This window comes from Nicotiana sylvestris, chromosome 6 (assembly GCF_000393655.2).
Source record: "Nicotiana sylvestris chromosome 6, ASM39365v2, whole genome shotgun sequence".
NCBI classification, from domain to species: Eukaryota; Viridiplantae; Streptophyta; class Magnoliopsida; order Solanales; family Solanaceae; genus Nicotiana; species Nicotiana sylvestris.
In genome coordinates, this window is record NC_091062.1 from 181,062,062 (window position 1) to 181,081,990 (window position 19,929).

Consider the following 19,929-nt stretch of genomic DNA (forward strand, 5'->3'; position numbering starts at 1 on the left):
CTAGAGCTGAACTTCAAGCCCGGCTACTAGAATGCTGAAGTTTTGCGTAATTGCCTTTGCTACTTCAGCCCCGTATGCTGAAGTTATGCGAAAAAGCGGGTACGCTTGCAATTTTTTTACAAAGCAGACACAAGTTAAAATGTGACACAAAAACGGGTATAGATACAAATGCCCCCGACCAAATAGGGCGGCCCTTGCAATTTTTACCCTTATTAGCAATATAAGTTACGAAGTAAATGGGCCTGCTTAAAAGGCCCAGCATATTGGTGCGAGAGAGACGTTCCCTCCTGCGCGTAAAATCAAAGGAAGATGGAGGTGGAAATCCCCGCCGACGTCCCCTGCTCTTCCACCGCCGTCAATTCCATCATTCGCATGGGCACCGTAAGCCACTGTTTTTGTTTCCCTAATTTGTTATCCAAATGTTCTTAAACACTTATTAGGATCTGTACTGTACGTGGGACTATACTGCAGGCTGGCTTAATCTGGGGTTCCTGTTCTGGTCCATACGAAGCCAACAAATTAGGTACTATACTTAGTTTTTAATGTATAATCCATTCGCTGTTGATGAAAAGATCAAACCTTTTGTGTATTTTTCTTATTCTGCTATAATACGAACAGGTCTTGCTGGCATTCATCGAGCTTCTTTTATTGTAAGTTGCTCATTGCAATCCTTTTCCTGTGCTTTTCTGTTTGATTTTTTTATAATATGATTGTCTTCTGTGCTTTTACTCTATATGCAGGCTAAGTCAGTTGGTCGGTTTGGCTTTCAGTGGGGTAATCACATTGACTTCCCCAAGCTAATTTACATTAACCAAGTATTTTCCCATCATGTCACCTTCTATGTTAATCTATATTTAAGTTATATACACTGGCAGTATAAAGTACTGTGCTGGTTATCTTACACGGCAACTACACTAATCGTCTATATTAAGCATGCGTTTTGGTGATCTGGAAAATAAAGATAAAGTAAGGTCGGAGCCCCATTACTTGAGGAAAGGCTTAGATGCGATCTTTTCAATATAGAAGCTTATGGTGTATCATAAGAACATCCATATCTGAAAACACCACAAAATCTGAACCATAACCCGAGAAACTGCGGAGAAATAAGCTAGTTTATATTACTAAGGAGTGGCAATGTTATATGTCAAATTGATAGTTATCTGTACATGTTTGATGACACAACACAGCGTAATAAGAAATTTGATAAAGATAATGAGCAGAATTACAATCACTGCCATGGACTATGCTATGCTAGACTACTTCTACAAAAGTCTGTTTAGAATGAAACTATCACCATTTTGTGTGCTTCGTGTTATAATGTTATGTAAACTTAAACTTGTTTTATTGCAAAGGGGTACCAAGCGCTCATAGTCAGACTTGATTGTGTCCAATTATTATTTTTCTTGTGTTTTCATCAGTCCTTAGTTTCTACTGTTTTATGCTCTTTTTACTATGTTTTCTCTTGGATAATGCCATGGTTATTTTAGAGATGTCATTATTATCTGATAAGCATCCATCTTTCTTTTATAGGACTGTTTGCTGCAATATTTTCTTCCACTCGCTGTGGGCTCCAGAGATATAGAAGACGAAATGATTGGGTCAGTTTGTTAACATATACCCTCTCATACCTTGTCAAAAAAAAAAAAAAAAAAAAAGATATACCCTCTCAGATCACAGCATTAATTTGGACCCTCCTTTATTGACCCACTTATGGCTGTACATGTAAAATATGCTACTATTGTTTAACTAGGAGAATTTACATGGAAATGCTGCTTCCACTAATTTTTCCAAATTTGCTATTATATTAAACCATATCAGGTTGTTTGTTTGGAGCTAAACAGCGGGTAGGCATAGTTAGTAAGCACATCAAGGTCTACTTTTATGAATCTCGTTGCGAAAGTAGGAATGTGTGTTTTCCTCCATTGTCAAGTTATAGTAATCATTCAATATATATGAAATTGGTTTAAATTTTGTTTTCATTCCTTTTTAGTGTGTAATATAGATTTAGACAACAGTTTTTAGTTACCGTTTCATATTGTTAGAGTCCAATATGATATCGTGGTGAACTGATGGTAAGCACTGAAGCATCACGTGTACCATAGGTGATATCTCAGAATTTTAGATAGCTATGTAAGATTGTATGATCTCTGAACCTTTTTCTATATAAGTGACCAATTGGAGGTAATGTTTTTGCAGACAATATAAGAGCAACCAAAACAATCCCCTTTTGCTGGATGAAATTAACATTTAACGTAAACAGAAATCATGAAAACTGCATATTCTTTTGGATGTTCTAATTAAAGAATAATAAACATGCACTGATGCAAAAGAATCTACATTTACTTGGACCACGTGATGCGTATAACTTTCTCACAGTACCTTTTTCGCTTTAGTACTAATTGAATTCGTGTCAATGGTAAGCCATGGGTATTACTATCAACAAAAGTTATAAGATTGCTTTTTCTTTTGCAGGTTAATGTTTTGACTGCTGGTGTAGTAGCAGGGGCTGCTTTTGGTGCAGGCACCCGAAACTGGAAGCAGGTTGCTGGAGCAACAGGTCTTGTGTGTCTCTTGTGTCATGTTGCTGAAGACTCCAGATAAAATTTCTCTGATTTACTTAAAAGGGACTAAAATACTCTGCAGTAGTACCGGAAATTGATGGACCCTTGTCTCCATCCATACCAGTCTGTGCCATACTATATATATCATGTTGATTGAGGAGCATGGCGCAGTGGCATGCTTCACGGAATGGAAAACGAAATTCACCTAATTGAAGTTCATACATGATTTTTTATGTCGATTTCATAGGCCATGGGTTATATTGCATGTGTTTTAGGGAAACAAACCTAACATATGAATTACGAGGCAAGTGTATCTTTGTTACCGTCTTCACTATAGGACAATCATAATCCTCTAGGGGACAGTTGCTTGGAGTTGATCATAGGTTGGTTTATCTACCTGTTTTTGAATTACAGTATATTATTGGGAGTAAATCTAGATATGTAAATCTTCATCTCAATTTCATGAATGATTGTCTAGTTTCTTTAGCTAAGTTGTGCTGACATGAGACGAGCGATTCTTCTCTCGTACTATTTGTTTTCTTGTCTTGTGTTTAATGCATTTTCGATTTAATTTGATCTTTTTGTCTAAGTAGATGATAATGGACGTGAAACAAATGCTTTATTCTCTTTGTATTCGTGTTGCACGCCATCCACCTTTTAGACTAGAGGCTCCGTACCTTGTCTCCTTTCATTCTTACACTTCCTCAAAGATATCTCCCCTATTTTTTATCCAAATTCTATGAAAGTAATTGGCCTGTAGTAAATCTTTTTAGAAAACCCAAGAATAATTGCAGTTTTGGTCCTTGAATTATGCTTTATGTGGTCTTTTGCTCCCAACTTTAGTCCTTAAGCGAATGGCTGTCAGCAAACTTATCGTACTAATAATTTAAGACTACAGAAATTAACCTCCTCCCCCCCCCCCCAAACCCCCTCCCTCTTCCCCACAAGAAAAGAAGGAAGAAGAAGAGCAAGTGCCATGGACATGGTTCTGTCCATAATTGTTATTGTTATTAATGTAACCTTTTGGTGTTCTTGTCATTTATAGAGTTATTGATTTTAATATAACCGTTTGGTTTATTGCTATCAAAAAGAGCTGTTGAGTTTTGAACTGAAAGATAAAACAAGAAAATTGGATAAAAGAAGTATAAAGAAATAAGAAAAGAACAACGAAGAAATAAAAATACAAAGAAAAGGATGAAAAAGATAGGTAAATTCAGAAATAAAAAAAAATTTGAAAATAACACTAATACCACATCGCTGCATATTTAAAGCTCAAATGCGTCTTAGAGAGAGTCAAATTCCTCTCAATGTCACTTCTACTCCAGGAGAGGGGGTAATAAATAGAAAAAAAGTGAAGATTAGTGGGTAAAGGAAAACCCAATGATTTAGGTATGTAGTTACAAATATTGACAACTTTAGGGGGTTTTATACATTAACCCAAAAGAAAAAGTTTTGCAAGGGAAACTGCATGGGAGAAGCTGTTATGAAAGGTAGTTTAAAGATTTATTTATTACGCTTAGGCCCCGGTAGTTTTCCTATTTTCTTATTCCTGTTGGAACTATAAGGCGGTACTCCCGTTTGAGCTCCTATTTCAATAAATATTCTTCATATTATTTTAGGAAAACAGTAATAAAATTATCATAATAAAGTAATCTGTAAGCATGATATGTTATTGTGAAAAAACCGGAATAAACAGTCTTCCCTTTTATTTAACAAATTCACTTCCAATACAATCTTTTTCTAATTTACAACAAGTAACGCTTTACTAGTTACAAAAACTCTATAATATAGAGATTTAAGGGTTGTTATGATTCAATTGAAATTGGAGTTTTTGTGAAGCTTTTGGTTAGTTCAACTTTAACTTTTTCTTTTTTTCTTTTTCATTTGCTTTTAATAAAAAATTAATGTTTAACAATCTTTACCTAAACTTGTTTGAAGCTTGCCATTGGGTGTGGCACGGGCAAAATGCTATGAAGCACACATGTTGGTCTTAGTTCTATGAGATTTATGTACCTCGTGGCCGAATTATGCACCCTAAGAACACTTAACGTTCGGAGCTCGTCTAGTGTCCAAATTGTGCACCCTAAGAACATTCAACTATCGAGACTCGTCTAACAATTTCTTATGAAAATAACTTTTCATTACTCTATACTTTATAAAAGTTGGGAAACAATGATAGAAATATGTAAAATATTAGCAGAAGATTGGGCACAATTCAGCCTTCCAGACTTGTAAAGCTATGTTAAGACTTGCTTACTGTCAAATAAACTACTCTTCGAAATAGTATGGGGAGGGAAAGTGTGATAAGAAAAGAGGATTCAACTTTTTAACGAAATGCAAACACGACATTGTGTCAGTCGAGATAATCAAGCTTATGGAATATCAAACTTTATATTATCAAACTCAATCTTATAGTGAGATGGAATTCTAAATATGGAGTATTAAGTATCACGCAAGTAATATAATCATTCAGCTGATTTAATAAAATATTGAAGTACAATACATGTTTAATGTACTTATTAAATGAGGATTTCATAGCAGTAAAAGTAGAAGAAAAACGGACGGTATTTTTAAGTAAATGTTTAAAACATAAAGGGGTAAAAGAATCATAACAGAAAATATTAAGGGGCAGAGACTGTAATTTCCAAAAAATGGAGGCGAACGGAGCGTGAACTGTTTTCATAACCGTATAACTACCCCAGTTCTTCTTCCATTGGACTTCATTCAGTATTGAGAAGCTTCCATTCCATACATTTCAACTTCAACTTCGTTTTTCTCCATCGCCGAAAATGAGCAGTTCAGAGAACGTGTTTGCAGAGGTGATTGAAGTTGCAAAGTTCATTGATGAATTTCGCGGTCACTACTTTGCCCTGCCAAGCTACCAGGAAAAAATCGACTTATTGAAGGACCAAATCGAACACGCTCTCGAAAAACTCGACGCAATTCCTATAGGTAGCCAAATTTTTAGAAGAATGCATTGAATTCCGAGTTTCTAAATTCAGATGCATGCAATGAAATCTGTTTTAACACGATATGATTAGAATTGTGGTCTGAATCATATATGTATGTATGTTGAATTCTTAGAAAAGAGAGAATCGCAAGATGAGGCAGCAATGTACTTGTATTTGAGAGGAAAACTACTGGATGTATCTCCTGCTTATAATCAGGAAGCAGAACGTCTTCTGACGGATGCTGTGAGTTAAAGTTATTTCTATGCATGCTACTATTTTTGTTTTTCCGATTTCGTTTGTTTCTTATTGATCGGTGGATTTCTGTTATAGGTTAAGTTGAATTCCTCTGTGGTGGATGCGTGGATATGCCTAGGAACTTGTGTTTGGAAGAGAGGAGATCTGGATAAAGCTAAAAGTTGCTTCAACTCTGGCCTTGAGCAGGTGCCGTCATTTTATGCATGCTGCTTAATTCTTGAGTTTTAAGTTTCTTTACTTTCCAAAATTTCTGAATAATGGATTTAATTGTATTTATTGTCTTCAGGATCCGAATAATAAGCAACTATTACTTCAATTATCAGTGCTTGAAAGAAGACAGTGCATAGGCGAAACAGGTAAATATGTCAAATCTGTCGCTACAAGCAATAAGAACTCGTGGCATTTTGATTTTGATACCAGCAAGAATCTGTAGTAAGTGTATTCACATTTTAAACCTTGATTTCGGGATTAATCTGTAATAATTGTACTGACATTTTTTCGAAGTTCCCAATGCTATTTCTGATTACCTATTGTAATATTCTACTTTTCAGAGGTTGAGAATCCAGTAGAAATCATTAACGACTGTATCAAACATGTCAAGGAAGCAATCACTCTGGATATCCAGGATGGAATATCATGGTGTAAGACTGCTTTTTTATACTGAGACCCCCTCTACTTTCCATATACTATGCTATAATTTAGAACTTTGTACAAGACTGAAAAATTGAAGGAACAGAAACTACCTATGTTCTTGAATATGAACATAAAAAGCATCATAAAATTTGTACTTGTCTTGCAAATTGCATGTTATATTTCACTTATAAGCAAAGTAATTTTGGTGTCCTGCTATGTGAAATCAGAAAATTGATTATCCATTACCAAAATTTGGTTACATCCAAACTCGGGTTTCTTTAATGATCTTTCATCTTTTCTCGCAGACATCCTAGGAAACGCATGTCTCACTGCCTATTTTGTGACGGGATGTTGGGACATTAATATGCTTCTGCAGTCACTAAAAGCATACAAGAATGCTGTGAGTATGCATCTCGCCAATTTACCTTGGCATTAAAGCTTCCTCACAATATGCCTACTCCGTCGTCTCCGTTTTATCATTTTCCTCATTGGACATTCTGCAGTCTCTCTTCTAATTTTTCTCATGAGCTTCATATTTGTTTGTTGACTCCGTAACATTTAAGGTTGTTTTGCAGTTTTAAGTCTACATATTTTACTCATAGCCTACTCTAATTTTGTGTTTTGTTTCAGCTGAAAGATGAGAGGATGAAGCTCAGTTCTCATATGTGTTACAACTGCGCGATGGTAAGGCTATTAGCCAATTCTCGTTCCGAATTGTTCTAGCACATAAATTATGTGTACCTGATATTTTCTTGGAGGTTCGTGGAAGCATGTAAGGAAAGGCTTTCTGGAGTCACTTTGATTTAATGCAAGATTGATTGTTGCCTGCTAAAAGCAAACTAAATAGCAAAATCTCTTGATTATCATTCTGCTTTTGCACCTTGAGCATTTTATGCATAGTCAAGAAAGGACAAGAGACTTTCAAAGAAAGCATCTATTTTCTTCACCAGCACAATTCATGTCTGCTTATATCATGTTGTTTGCACTTTCTTCCTTCTCAAATTTCAATACAATGTTTTGGTGAATCTATGATTTGGTTCTATAGACGTACAAGTATTTTGAGGACTATGAGACGGCCCTTTCTGGATTTGAAGCTGCTGAATTACTGGATCCTGATCTTAATGGTCTAGAGCAAGCATTTAATCTGTATGAGATTCTTGAGGGAATAAACTCTTTCCTTCAGGTAAGTTTATTTAATTGTGGCTATTTCTTTTAAACTATTTGCAGTCATATTTTCTTTGTTCTGTTGGGAGACATTAAGAAATTCATGATAGACTGCAGTAGAATTCTAAGAGATTTATGTCAAGTCTCAGCAAACAATATCAGCCTAAAAGAGCTGGTTAAGGTGCCATAATCCATGAGATCACACATCTGATTCAGCATTGATTTTTCAAAGTCTGAAGCAGTGAAGCTCCCAGTTAGGGAATCTTCCTATTAAAGGATTATAATGACTAATGATCCATTTATATTTTCTGTCACAAGTGTGGAACTCAAGCTTGAGTTATTGCATCATCAGAATTGCATGCATATATTGTGGATGTGTTTCACGACCTAACAACATGATATTTGTATCTTGAGATGCTTTCAAGTGCTGCTCTATATCTGCAAGTTTTGGCTTTGACAACCCTTGACAAGTGTCACCATAGCCACAATAATTAAGTACTCCTACTACAAAAAGGTTGAAGGTACTAATTCCAAGAAAATCTTCATGCACCGAGTATGTTACGTCCATAAGACAAAGGAGTTTATCTCTATCAATCAAATCGTCTTACCCACTTAATTAATAAGCTTAATGAGTCCCTATGTAAGAATATACTGACCTTACTGCTGGTCTTCATTTTTTAAAGCAAGAGAAAACAGCAATGATATCTCATGCATTAGATATTGAGTTTGTTTATGTCTTACCACTTCTGACGCCTTTAACTTATCTATTATGCATGAGATTATGAAGGATGTAGTTGAATAACTCTATCCTGTCTTTCAGGATCTGAATGGTTCTCCAACATCATCGCTTCCTACTGTTGAATCGCTAGCATCATCACTTGCTTCTGTTGATTGTAAGCTTTATATGCATCTTAGATAATTTTTTCAAAACAGGGTGATATTGGATTAAGCTTGTTATCCTTAAATTGGGCAAATACTTTCTTGTAGTGAATCCTACATATGAGAAAGCTACTGTGAACCGCCTAATTGAAGGTCCTAATCTAAGCAAAGCAGTCACAGGAAAAGTTCTGTTTTCAGTTAAGAATCCGAGTGAAATTCCAATGTAAGTTACCTCACCTTGGAAGAATCTACAGAAGTTCACTTGTCACTTTTCTCCTTTCCAGTATTCTCTTCGGAAGTGAAATTTAAGCGACACAGCTTCCCGACTGCAGCATTATTTCCTTTTGTCTCAGCTTCTACTCTTCATCTGCAGATACTATGTTGTCTGTGATTCTGACCGCACATGCTTTGTGATTACTGTTTATGGCGTACGCAGCACTGCAGTAAGTGACACCTTTCGTTTAATCTCGGTTACCACATTTGTCTAATTTTGTCTAAGCTGACGAAAAACTGCAATCATTTTTAAGTATACTAGGCAACCCTATCTGACATTTAGTGATCTTCTCTCCTCTACTTTCTTTTCTTGGAAGAAAAATCTTACTGAGGGAGTTATAGTACTACTATTGAATCCCAGTGAGCTACACTTTGAAAATAATGTACAGTAAATTGGAAGTGTAACTTTTTGCAGTGAAAATAATCCCACTAAAGTCTCTTTATACTGAAGAACTGATTTTAAATCCTACGTGTCCATCCAACTCGATTGTTGATTAGGTTAATAAATTTGTGACTTCCTTAAATTCTGCTATTTAAGAGTAGCATGGTGCTTATGCAAAATAAAGAGATGATATAAATCATAAAAGGAAAAAGAGAGGAAAGACTAAGAAAAGTTGCTGATGTTCAGGTGCTCAGTTTCCCGTTAATTTTTCATATTATAAGACCCTTAGATCCTCACATTATAACATTATAAACTATACTGTTGTCAGATCAAAGAAGAAGATCAGGTCACACTATTGGATCCTTTCTACCATATCTTTGATTTTGAATCGAGAGGAAAGGTAACCTTCGATCATATTAATCTCTGTTTCTTTTCTATCCATTGCTGCTCTGGTTTTTCTTTACTTCCATACGTCTCAAATTTTTGCTCTAATTTGAAAGTTATATGTAAGCTGTTACAACCAAGAGGTTGTGAGTTCGAGTCTCCCCAAGAGCAAGGTGGGAAGTTCTTGGAGGGAAGGATGTCGGGGGTCTATTTGGAAACAGCCTCTCTACCTCAGGGTAGGGGTAAGGTCTGCGTACACACTACCCTCCCCAGACCCCACTAAGTGGGATTATACTGAGTTGTTGTTGTTGTATGTAAGCTGCTACAAAAGGCTTTTATTGGTGTCTATGTCAACGTTTCACATGTCAGCTCCATTTTAAATGACCTCCTTTTTTGTTTTATTTTCTGCTTAATATTTCTTTCTCCCCTTCTCGGAGGACACCTCTTACTAGTGGTAATTTTGAATGTTAAAATAGTATAACTAGGTCGGCTAGGGCAACTGGATTTGTCTTTGCAGCTACATTTTTAGATACAGAGTTAGTAGATTTACCCATTTCTACCCAGGCTATACCAACTCTCTTTCTTCACACTCCTAGTTGCTTCCCCGTCCTGGAAACTTGAACTGTTGGTGCAGTCAAAGGCATACATTTCACAGGCATTGATTTGTAGTTTAGTTCTAATCAACTTTTCTCCTATTTCCAAAACCAGATTGTGGCCACAACAATGATGTTGCCAAGATTTCCACCAATTGAGAATTTGAACGAAGTGGTTGGAACATCATTGTGCCCTTTTTTCACTGCAATAGATTGCTAACATAACAGTCATTCTTGTAATCTTTTGTTTTCTGCATGTGATAACACTGTATTTTGTTATTGAAAGTTCTTTTTCCTTCTCATCTATTCACATGTTATATTTTACTGCAGCACTATCAGTTCAAGTCACTGCGGATTGATTTCATGGAACAACTTCGTGTGAATGGAGCAATTGTGTCTCCTGAACATGTAATTCATAGATCAATGTACCCCCAACTCAAGGAAGCATAAGGAGTCTGTGTTCTTCTTTTACATGTGTGTAAGGTGACAAGAGTATTACTGCTGATTGGTTCCACTGAGATGGATTTTCATGTAAATAGTGGTCAAGGAAACAAAACTGATCAAGTTTGCTGAATGCTCATCAAACTTATCGCTAGTCAAGCAATACGCATTTTAGAGCTGTGGTATTGTCTTTTTTTCATCTTCGTTTTAATAGTTCGTGCAATCTTGAGTGCTTGTCTAGGCTCTTTAGCTCAGATATGCTGATATGAGATGAGCTTTTCTTCTTTCATATTATTTGTTTGCAGTCTGTGATTGGTGCGTTTCAATTTGAGATGATTTTTTTGTCTAAGTAGATAGATGATGCATGCAAAGCAAATGCCTATTCTCTTTGTTGTCTTGTTGCATACAATCACGCGAAGCAAAATGCCTATTCTCTTTGTTGTCTTGTTGCATACCATCCACCTGGCGGAACTTGAAGTTTTGTTACTTTGAATCCTTTCATTCTTGACCTCTCTAAGTGTAGTGCTTGCTCCAAGAGATTTTAGAAGACAAATACTATGAGTTAACTGGAAGCAGAGAATGAGGAAAATCCATGAAATAAACCAATACTGTACAAGTTATACAAATCAACCCCCTATTTTACTAGTTTAGATCAGGAACTGGCATAGCATTTATTTCTGCTCAAACTCCGAGCTAAACTTAAAGACAAGAACTTCTCTTTGCCCATTTAGTGTTGCCTTAGTAACCAGTTTCTAAGAAGATGATCAGGAAAGCCGATGAATTTGTCAGTCCCATTGGATGAAAAATTGTCAGCTATTTATTTTCATAATATAGGTTCGTGTCTCCAACAAAATTGTTCAAATGGAATAAATCGAAATACAAAATTGACAGACTTATATGAAGACCTATTAAACTATGTAAAGAACCAAGAGCTCTGACTTCTGCCTAGGACATTTTGCTGTACTGAAAGAACATAAACAACAGGGTCATCTTCTTCTACTGCACTGCATTTCGCCCTTTGACCAAAAATAATGTTCCAAAAACCCTATTACGCGGAGGAGACAGAGGAACTATCTTCTTTGTGGTCACCAAATATACGTTGCCTAAAGTCTTGTACCATCATAGGTAGACCTTTCCTAAGAGGCACCTTTGGTTCCCAACCAAGCAATTCTTTAGCCTTTGAGATATCAGGTTTCCTCTTGTGTGGATCATCTGCTGTGTTGGGTCTGAACTCTATCTGCGCATTTGGATCAATGGTTTCCTGGACCACCTGCAACATGAATAACAAATATTACAAAATTCTGTTGCATTCAATCAATAGTAATGCATAGTTATAGCCTCCAGGCTAAAGAGAATCGGATTGGATCGAAATAACGACTTTGGAAATGAAACGATTAAATCTGTAAAATCCAAGACTTGACAACAGAAAAAGATGTCATGCATCAAGTAACTTACCCCTGCAAGTTCAAGCATTGTGAATTCACCAGGGTTTCCTAGGTTGAAAGGTCCCACATGTTCTCCTTCCATCAAGCGCATTAGGCCCTCAACCTTTCACAAGCAACAAAAATCATACACCACTATTTATTTATTGTATACTTATCTTGGAATGATAAGAATCACAAATCAATTAGCTTAGGGGTTGTGCTTCACAAACCTTCAGGGCTCATACGATTAGTTCAACAAGTTTTCTTATCATGTGGTATGTACGACTGTACGAGGTATAATCAATTTCATTAGTTTCTATAAGCATAGCTGTATTACAGAAAGGCTTTGCACATTGAACAAGAAGTTCGATTAAAGAAACTGCCCTTTTTCAAGTCCGCATTACAGTAGCAAATTAAATCAATAATGGTGGCAGTAAAAGGCTGAAAACGTAAACATAGAGCAATATGTGTATGAATCCAAAATTGACATACCAAGTCTGAAACAAATTGGAAACTTCTTGTTTGCTTTCCATCACCATAAACTGTCAAAGGCTCCTTCCTCAAGGCCTGTATTGCAATATAAAACAATGTTTAGGGTGAGCTATAACCTCTTTCTTCTTAAGAGTGGTGGGAAACACTCTTACTGATATTATATAAACTTTGGGCACTTGAAAAAGGTTCACCTGAGCAACAAAGTTGCTAACAACACGACCATCATCAATGCACATACGAGGTCCATAGGTGTTGAAGATCCTAGCAATCCTCACCTGTCAACCAATAATATATAGCCATTAATTAATAATATGAAAGTATGCTTTTGGAAAAAAATAAAGTGATAGTCTTTTTGTCTTGAGATAAAGGAAGTACACGAATATTTTGAAGAAAATAAGTGTCCTATAAAAATGACAAAGAGAGATACCTCGACGCCAGCACCTCTGTGATAGTCCATCGTCAACGTTTCAGCCGTACGCTTCCCCTCATCGTAGCAACTTCTCACACCTGACAATACATGACACATCTCAACATTTTTTACAGTTTTTACATTGAAAACAACAAAACAGAGAAGCCAGATTATTAGCCTATTCGCATTTACAGACGCAACACATACTCCTCTAATAAATTTGTTTTTTTTAAAGCCAATTACCATTCCAGTAAGTACTACTACTAGTATTTAATAGAGACAAATGAAAAAGTACTCCTTTGGTGAGACTTATAGAAGACTGACCAATGGGATTAACATTGCCCCAGTAAGTCTCCTTTTGTGGATGTTCCAACGGATCACCGTAAACCTCGCTGGTGCTCGTTAGCAAAAAACGAGCACCCACTCTCTTGGCCAATCCAAGCATATTCAGTGTCCCCACAACATTTGTCTTGTGAACACCTAGAATCAAGGAATCCAACCTTTCTAATTTACCTAATAAATACGTATATAAACACAGAAGATGAATATAATGGAATTAAATAGAAACCAATAAATATGAATAATTATGAAGAAAAGGATATAATGGTCTTGACAGGGTTATGCTTATAGTGAACGGGAGAAGCAGGGCAAGCAAGGTGGTAGATCTGGTCAACCTCTACCAACAATGGCTCAACCACATCGTGCCTTATGAGCTCGAACCTCGGGTTCCCAAAGTGGTGCATCACGTTCTCTTTCCGCCCCGTGAAGAAATTATCAACGACGATTACGCTGTCACCTCTCGCGATCAGACGGTCCACGAGATGGCTGCCGACGAACCCGGCTCCACCGGTCACAAGGATCCTCAACCCCTTACGCTGCAAACCCAACGGGATCTTCCCGCCAGAATGTAACGACCCGATCCCGGCCCGGTTCTGGTAGATGATCCGATGAGCACGTGCAATGCTGTGAGACTGAGTTGACTCGGAGGGCAAGTGGGAATCGTAGATCGCGTTGTTTACGTAACTGTAAGTGCCCTGACCGGATGGGGCACGTGACGAGGGTAACAGAGCGAAGATAAGAGAAGCGATGGCAATGCCTGCAAAGAGGAAGACGAGGCGTTTCTCTTTGAGCATGTAACGTACAGGTCGAATTACGTTTTGCCATGGCTTCCGTGGTTTAGGGGTGTATGCGTTGATTATATGGTGAGTTTCCTGTCCTCTGAAAAACAATTCAGAAGCCATGGCTATGGCGTCCTCCTCTCTCTCTCAGCTCCTACGTTTCTCTGTATAGATAGAAGAAAATTAAGGAAGAGGGGAGAGGAGGGGAAAGTGGTTTGAATAGTTTTGCTTGAGTTGAATTGAAATTAGTGTTGAAAAAGGATATTAGGTGGTGAGAGGTCTCTGGCGCGTTTTGGGCTTATTTTTATAGGTCTAGATTGAGTCCTATGGTTTCTCTTAGGACCGTTTGATTTAGAAAAGTTCGTTAGTAATAGACTCCACTCCATCAAATATAAAAGACATCGCCTTCCTGTCGTGTCCCATGAAAAAGAGAATTTTGATAGAATATAAAAAATGTAAATTGTCAGTATAGAAGTTAAATACAAATTAAATTAGTTTATTCATATTGACAACAGGAATTTACAATCAAAATTGCAATATTATGAGTACAAAGTTAGTGATAAAAAAAAAATTGTCCACTTACAACTTGTTTGGATGGTTGTTACCTATTATATTGTATCGTATTGTTATTTTAAATATGATGTGATGGTTACTTAAATTTTATTATATCGTATCATTAAATCTATCGTTACATAACGACGAAATATGTCACTTTATGTAACGATCGATTTGGTGTGGTTGCATCGTTATCTTGTCTTTTCCTCTCGTCTCACCCTTCATTATTAATAAATAATTTTATTTTATCATTTATCCTACATTTTTATATAATAAATTTAATCCGTATCATAATTTTTCTTGATAATATTGCAAGTTTATTTTTCATATTGATGGTGCGTGATATCATGAAATAACAGCAAATGATACAATCTATCCAAACATTGTATTTATCAAACGATACAGTGCAATATAATACAATACGATACATTATAAAACGATGTGTAACAACCATCCAAACAAACTGTAACAGCAAATAATATTTAGTTGGATCAATCTCTTTTCATTTTAGATTTGTTTAGTATTCATGGATTTTGAAAGGAAGATTTTGTTTTCAATTAAACTAATAATATTTGTGAAGAAACCAGTAATGTTCTCCAACACTAATTAACCAACCTAATTATATGTGTGCGTGCGCGCCTACTAGTGTTTGTCAAAACCCAAAAATATTTATCAACAGTTAACACTACCTAAAAGCAGTATTAGATGATGAAAATGTGCTAAGGCATTTGGTAAATAATTTTCTATTTCGGCAAATAGTCGAAGATCCTAAAAAAAAAAAGGATGGAAACAAAAGAACCATTAATACTATAGTTGGATTTAGAGGTGAACATAGATCGGGTTGGTTCGGACTTTACAATTATCAAACCAAACCAATTGTATCGGGTTATTAAATCTAAAGACCAAACCAAACCAATAAAACTCGGATTTTTCAATCTCGAGTTTCGGGTTATTCGGATTTTTTCGGGTTTCTTTTCGGTAAAACCTTCGTAGAACAAAATGTATAACTTGTGCTCAAAATATTTCTTTAATCCTAGTAAGATACAACTATATAAAGTATTTTCCAAGAAAATAATACAAAATATGAGATGTATCATGACATTATCCTAAAATATTCAATAATAAAGACAATAAAATTATGTAATATAAATATTGCTAATTAAAAAGTCATAATAAAAATAAACAGAATCTAAAAGTACTAAGTCATGCTAAAATAATTAGACTAATAAGGGAGTATTGATTACATGACTAAACGCTAAAGAAAAAATAAAAATAGGTTATGCATTTTTATCTAAATTAATGCAAAATAAAAAATAGATATTCAATACATTCTAGTTCGTAGTATTGAATTGAATGTCTTTTGTTAGCATTAGTATTGATTTGATTTTGGTTTGGGCTTTTGTTAGCATTATTTAATTTACTAATATTAATGGCTATAAGACTTATTGGAACATTCAAAAGTTCTAAGTCTAACCTTGAAATAATACCTTAAAAGATAAAATTATAAAAAAAATTAAGAAATATTTATAAATTACATCACAATAAGTATATTTATATATTAAATATATCTAAAATTTCTATATATCTAATGTCGGGTTGGTTTGGTTTCGATTTGACTTTCTTTAGTTAAAACCAAACCAAACCAATTATGGTCGGATTTTTTTTTCTAACACCAAACCATAGTCGAATTTTTTTCTCGGTTTGACTCGGATCATCGGGTTGGTGTGATTTGTCGGTTTTCTTTGTACATCCGATCCAATTTAAACCAAAAAAAAAGGGTGCATTACTTATAAATTAAGGGACGGTATTATATGGCGTGACTAAATTTTGCAAGTATATTGTGTTGCCTCCGCTTGTAAACCCCCCCCCAACCCAACACCCCCGGCCCCCACAAAAAAAAGTATAAGTAGTTAAAGTAGGAAGTTCATGAGAAGGAAAGTGCGGAAAACTTCACCAACTTTGTAAGAAAATAGACCTTTTGCCATTTTGTAATCTAACGAGTGGAGCATATTGTAAGCAGCATTTTTCTACAAAATATAGCTGTAAATACCGTTCTTGATTAAGATGGTATACAGTATGCACCAAGGCTACAAACCTAACATGCTCTTTGTTTAATATCTTGTGCCCAACGTAATCATATGGATTTTCCTTTTCCAAACCATACGGATCTGAACTCCGTCATAAAATGTTTGCTACTTGAAGCTAGAGTTTGTCCTCTCATTCAAAAATGTAATCACATAGGAGTAGTATTTTAGGGACATTTGTATTTATACATGCTTTTTGGGTCACGTTTTAACCTATGCCTGTTTTGCAAAAAAAATTGCAAGTGTACCCACTTTTTCGCGTAACTTCAGCATACGGGGCTGAAGTAGCAAAGGTAATCACGCAAAACTTCAGCATTCTAGTAGACGGGACTGAAGTAGCTGAAGTTTTTATTTTTGTAACTGGCGAACTTCCGCTCTAGAGCTGAAGTTTTTGTTTTTGTAACTGGCGAACTTCAGAAGTTTTGTTTTGTAACTGGAGCTGAAGTTTTTCTGATTTGCTCTTGTCTCACACATGAAAATGTGTAAGCATCTATATTCATCTCTAATTATTTGTTTCACAGTTCCGATTCATGTCGAATCGAGGACGACAGGTACATGTACACTTTATTTTTAATATTTTCAAAAAGTTACACGCTAGTTTATTACCTAGTAAACAGTTCTGGAAGATAAATTCATCAAGAAAGAAGGCAATTTACTGCATTCTAATTACTTTATCTTTTTCCCAGATTGTGTGCTCTTTTCTTGTTCGAGATATGGGCATTGACCGACGGATGGGAGCTGAATGGTTTGAGACATGCCTCTTGGATTATGATCCTTGCTCCAACTATGGAAACTGGATTACCACCCCCCCTCCCCCAACCAAGAAGAAGAAGAAAACGAAAAAGAAGAAAACGAAGGAGGAGAAGGAGGAGAAAATGAGTTGAAGTTGTTTAAAAAGTGGGTACAAGTTAAAACTTTAAAAAAATGGGTATAGATTAAATGGGGGCAACCAAATAGGGTGCCCCGTGTAATTTTTACAGTATTTTATTTTACATCTTTATCACATAGGAGTGTCATTATTAGGGCTGTCAAATTTGGCCCAAGCTTAAATGACCCGTCCAGCCTACCTAAAGTTGAGCTGGTTATTGACCCACCAATTTATTGAACTTAGCACATCTTGACCTAACTCATCTCAACCCATTTAAAGTTTTTTAGACCAAATTGATCCATAAGTAATTTTTATTATTGCTACTGTGTTAAAACACAAAAAAATTAGAAAGACTGCTAGAAGAAAAACTGTAAAAACAGTAAACTATAAGAAATATTCCGAGTCCACAATTTGCTTGTGCGTCCTTAAGGAATTTTAACCCCCTCACACGTTGCCAAGGTAGTAGATTAAATCCTCCCAGGATGAAACGGAATAAACTTTCCTACAACAGTGGCAATACAAACTGCAGGATACCAACGAACTCAAAGAACGGAGCAAAATCACACTTACGAATTTAGAAGAGATTCTGCGAAGCAAAATGCAGGAGTTCCAGAAGGAAGGAAGTTCTGTATTATTTTCAGTGTGTCGAAAAAGAAGTCATGCCTCAGAATTTATAGGCAATTATTGGATGTCTGTTCAGGAAAAAGTGTCTGTTCAGGAGGGAAAGCAACGTTCAGCAAAGGCAACGTTTTTTGGATTCCAGTTAATTCCGTTAAGGAACTGTGGCATTTAATTAATTATTAATAATAATTAAATAAATTTTGTCCAAAAATAATCTTATAGATCATTTTTCGAAGCCGAAGCCGAGCGAGCGACGACGACGGCGCAAAGGTTCATTCTCTTCAACTCCTTTTAAGAGCTCTAAGAAGTGATCCTATATTTATACACACAAGTGTAGTTGTCTTTCACCAATGTGGTACAAAGTTCATGACAAAAGCTCACTTGATTCAAATTTTTATTTCCCTCCATTTTATTTCCCACCATTTTTCAATTCACACTCTTAGACTTTATAGCCCAATGCTTAAAGTCTTTAAAGCCCAATGCTTAAAGTCCAACAACTTTATCAAAATATCTTAGAAATAACTTTTTGTTTGATATGCTATATGTGACCATAACAAAAGAAAAAAAAGTCTTATTTAGTAATTATATAATATATAAGAAAACAACTCATGGAGTGTTATTAAAGTTTAATAAGAGTTGAGCGAGTTGGGTTATGACCCGAATTTTAGCGCATTTTGACCTAACTAATCTTAGTCCAACTAAATTAAATGACCCGTCCAATTATTGACTCAACCAATTTTGACCCGTCCAAAATCTACCCAACCTGCCCATTTAACACCCCTGCACACTATCATGAGTTAGGGAACAAGGAAATAAATTAATGTAGAGAAGTTATCAAGAAAGTGGGAACCACCTTCGTCACTTGCCTTTCTAACATTAATAAAGAGGAAAAACGAAATATATATATATACTACTAATTCTCTTTTTTCCGTTTGCAGTAATGAGAGTTTGACTAGAGCTGAACAACACTTAACCATAATAATAATCTGCATTAGAAAAGGATCGGAGAGGGAGAGACGAAAGTGATATGTGACCTATAATTACCTAACAGCAGGAGGCTTAGGAGTCTGCCTGTCCTCCGAAAGCTACTTTAGAACAAAGGCCAAAATATTAAATACGGTGGGGAAAAGAATATATTTGAACATTCACTTTCAATGAAAAATCATATATAGCGAAAAGATTTTTGTTTTTAGTCAAAATGGTCAAATTTAGCCAATGACAAAAATAGATTTAATCACAACTATTTGCGGAGAATAAAACTAGAGCATTTCGAAATTGAATTTATGTGGGTTCTCAGAACAATTTACTTGGAATTTCTTTAAATAGGTGGCGGAGTAAGGAAGGGTAGGTATGGGGCGGCTACAATACGATGGGACCTTTTTGTTTGTGGTTTATTTTGCTTTTGAAATGTTAAACGTGCCCCTAAGCTAATATTTATTTGGATCGCGAACTTTTGAATCATTGCAACCATTTCCTTTAATTTCCAAATATTATTGGCATACCATATGAACAACTTTGTGATTTAGGAAGGCAACTTTTTAACTAATGTTTCATTTTATATCATCGTTAGTTATCAGCTCAATTTGGTCCCTGACATAATTAAGTGGCAATTATTTTACTTCAAAATGAAGACAATTTAATCCCTTTTTTTATTTATTTATCTGAACACGGATTGTAGTGAACATATATGGAATGTGGTTGCAACTATCATCGAGTAACCACCCCACTGAATAACTTGGAAGCACTCGCCACTTATGTATCTATCTATATCTATTCTATATTATTATAAAAATACTAATAATTTATGTTAAATGTTGAACGACTAAAATATCCTTGAAATAT

The 19,929-nt window shown here is 35.6% G+C and overlaps 3 protein-coding genes across 4 annotated transcripts; 2 read left to right on the forward strand and 1 right to left on the reverse strand.

The window, feature by feature from the left end:
* Window positions 1–248: 248 nt before the first annotated feature.
* On the forward strand, window positions 249–3,137 carry LOC104228354 (outer envelope pore protein 16-4, chloroplastic). Of its 2 annotated transcripts, none has more exons than XM_009780807.2 (6): window positions 249–381; window positions 472–523; window positions 619–650; window positions 741–774; window positions 1,531–1,598; window positions 2,473–3,137. In XM_009780807.2, the coding sequence occupies exons 1-6, from the start codon at window positions 310–312 to the stop codon at window positions 2,599–2,601; spliced, it is 387 nt and encodes a 128-aa protein (XP_009779109.1). In that variant the 5' UTR covers window positions 249–309; the 3' UTR covers window positions 2,602–3,137. The 2 variants fall into 2 exon arrangements, with proteins under 2 accessions (XP_009779109.1, XP_009779110.1); XM_009780808.2 differs by having other exon boundaries at window positions 260–381; window positions 741–815; window positions 2,473–3,047.
* A 2,174-nt stretch (window positions 3,138–5,311) lies between these two features.
* On the forward strand, window positions 5,312–10,785 carry LOC104228353 (uncharacterized). Its single transcript, XM_009780805.2, has 13 exons — window positions 5,312–5,513; window positions 5,646–5,755; window positions 5,843–5,953; window positions 6,054–6,123; window positions 6,319–6,408; window positions 6,706–6,800; window positions 7,031–7,084; window positions 7,446–7,583; window positions 8,385–8,457; window positions 8,552–8,666; window positions 8,817–8,886; window positions 9,427–9,498; window positions 10,406–10,785. Exons 1-13 carry the CDS (start codon window positions 5,351–5,353, stop codon window positions 10,523–10,525), a joined length of 1,281 nt encoding a protein of 426 aa, XP_009779107.1. The 5' UTR covers window positions 5,312–5,350; the 3' UTR covers window positions 10,526–10,785.
* A 525-nt stretch (window positions 10,786–11,310) lies between these two features.
* On the reverse strand, window positions 11,311–14,232 carry LOC104228352 (UDP-glucuronic acid decarboxylase 2). The gene is made up of 7 exons (XM_009780804.2): window positions 13,444–14,232; window positions 13,166–13,313; window positions 12,860–12,939; window positions 12,624–12,707; window positions 12,433–12,507; window positions 11,972–12,064; window positions 11,311–11,786 (listed from the first exon to the last, which is right to left on the reverse strand). The coding sequence occupies exons 1-7, from the start codon at window positions 14,080–14,082 to the stop codon at window positions 11,565–11,567; spliced, it is 1,341 nt and encodes a 446-aa protein (XP_009779106.1). The 5' UTR covers window positions 14,083–14,232; the 3' UTR covers window positions 11,311–11,564.
* Window positions 14,233–19,929: the final 5,697 nt, after the last annotated feature.